This window comes from Arachis duranensis, chromosome 2, assembly GCF_000817695.3.
Source record: "Arachis duranensis cultivar V14167 chromosome 2, aradu.V14167.gnm2.J7QH, whole genome shotgun sequence".
In the NCBI taxonomy this organism is placed as follows: domain Eukaryota; kingdom Viridiplantae; phylum Streptophyta; class Magnoliopsida; order Fabales; family Fabaceae; genus Arachis; species Arachis duranensis.
This window is the reverse complement of record NC_029773.3, coordinates 75,264,765-75,265,943: the sequence shown is the minus strand read 5'-3', so window position 1 is coordinate 75,265,943 and position 1,179 is coordinate 75,264,765. Positions and strand designations below refer to the sequence as shown.

The window sequence follows — 1,179 nt, the reverse complement described above, 5'->3', positions numbered from 1 at the left end:
ACTCTCAAGGAGTTCCTTTAATTTATAGATATGGTATAATACTCTTGGCAAGAACAATGAACAACAAAGCTCTTGAGATTGTAACTTGTAATTGGTTCCCAGCAAAACCAAAAGAACACACGCTAAACGTCCTCGGAGGCCCCAAATAGATGGTAGTAATAATGCTAGTAATCGTCAGGACAATAGAAAATGAGATACATTTTGACAATTATAAGTTACAGCCACAGAGCAAAGAAAGCTCTCTTTTTATGAATCCATGTTACTTTGTATCAATCCATAAGGCTTTAATCACCACAATTTACACGAAACAATGTTTTTAAAAAAGAAAAGCAACTGATATTACTCAAAGAATCAGAACGCATAAATTATAACACTGTTACTGTAATTAACAAAAAATCAGAAATTATAACATAAATACATAAATTATATAAATCATAGATTCCACAAAGAAACACATAAATTATACAAATCAGAATTAGAAATATAAATTATATTTTTTATTAGGAAGAAATATAAATTATAATTAATCTAACTCAGAAATTATAACAAATGTTTTAAAATCAAAGTAAATAATAAAAAATTTGAGAGTTCACAAAACTGACTTACCCGACGAAAGAGCAGATGACCGGCGTAGACGCGATGACGCGACGATGCGAAGACGGCAAAGATGGCGATCATTGGAAGACGGCGAGGACTGAAGGGTGCGACGAGTCCCTGCTGCGGTGAGCGGTGACGGTGACATCGAGAGTACGTGAGAAGTGGCGGTCAGCAGTGTAGAATGGTGAGACAGTTAGTCCGTGAGAAGAGAGGATTTGAGGGTGAAGAGTGAAGAAGACAGGGACGGCTCGGTTAAGAAAGCGCTCAATCCCAAATCTCATATGGGTCATTTTAGTTTTTTGGCTTTTTTTACTTGGCGCCTGTTAGCGAGAATTGGATTTTCAATTTTTTATTTAATTTAAAGCATTGGAAATTGCTTAATGGCGTCTATAACAATATATAATGGCAATATATAGTTTGGTGTCCAAGATTTATTTTCAATATTACCCTTTCTATTAACTTTTCCACTACTTGATCACCTTGGCCACTTTGACATAACTTACCCATTATCTTTCACCTTTAGTCGGTTTCTCTCTTTTCATCTAATCTCTTATTAGTATTATTAAATACAGATAGAAATTT

The 1,179-nt window shown here is 34.4% G+C and overlaps 1 protein-coding gene across 2 annotated transcripts in view; it reads right to left on the bottom strand.

Annotated features, from left to right (window-relative positions):
• Positions 1 to 949, bottom strand: part of LOC107475052 (uncharacterized) — a 4,684-nt gene extending 3,735 nt beyond the window's left edge. Inside the window, exon 1 of one of the 2 annotated variants that reach the window (XR_008005814.1) lies at positions 607 to 949. Coding sequence is in view for 1 of the 2 variants with exons in the window: in XM_052257031.1 (XP_052112991.1) it covers positions 607 to 742 (136 nt within the window). In the remaining variant the exon portion in view is untranslated. The remainder of the gene's footprint in view (positions 1 to 606) is intronic. The other variant, XM_052257031.1, reaches the window with a different exon arrangement.
• Positions 950 to 1,179: the final 230 nt, after the last annotated feature.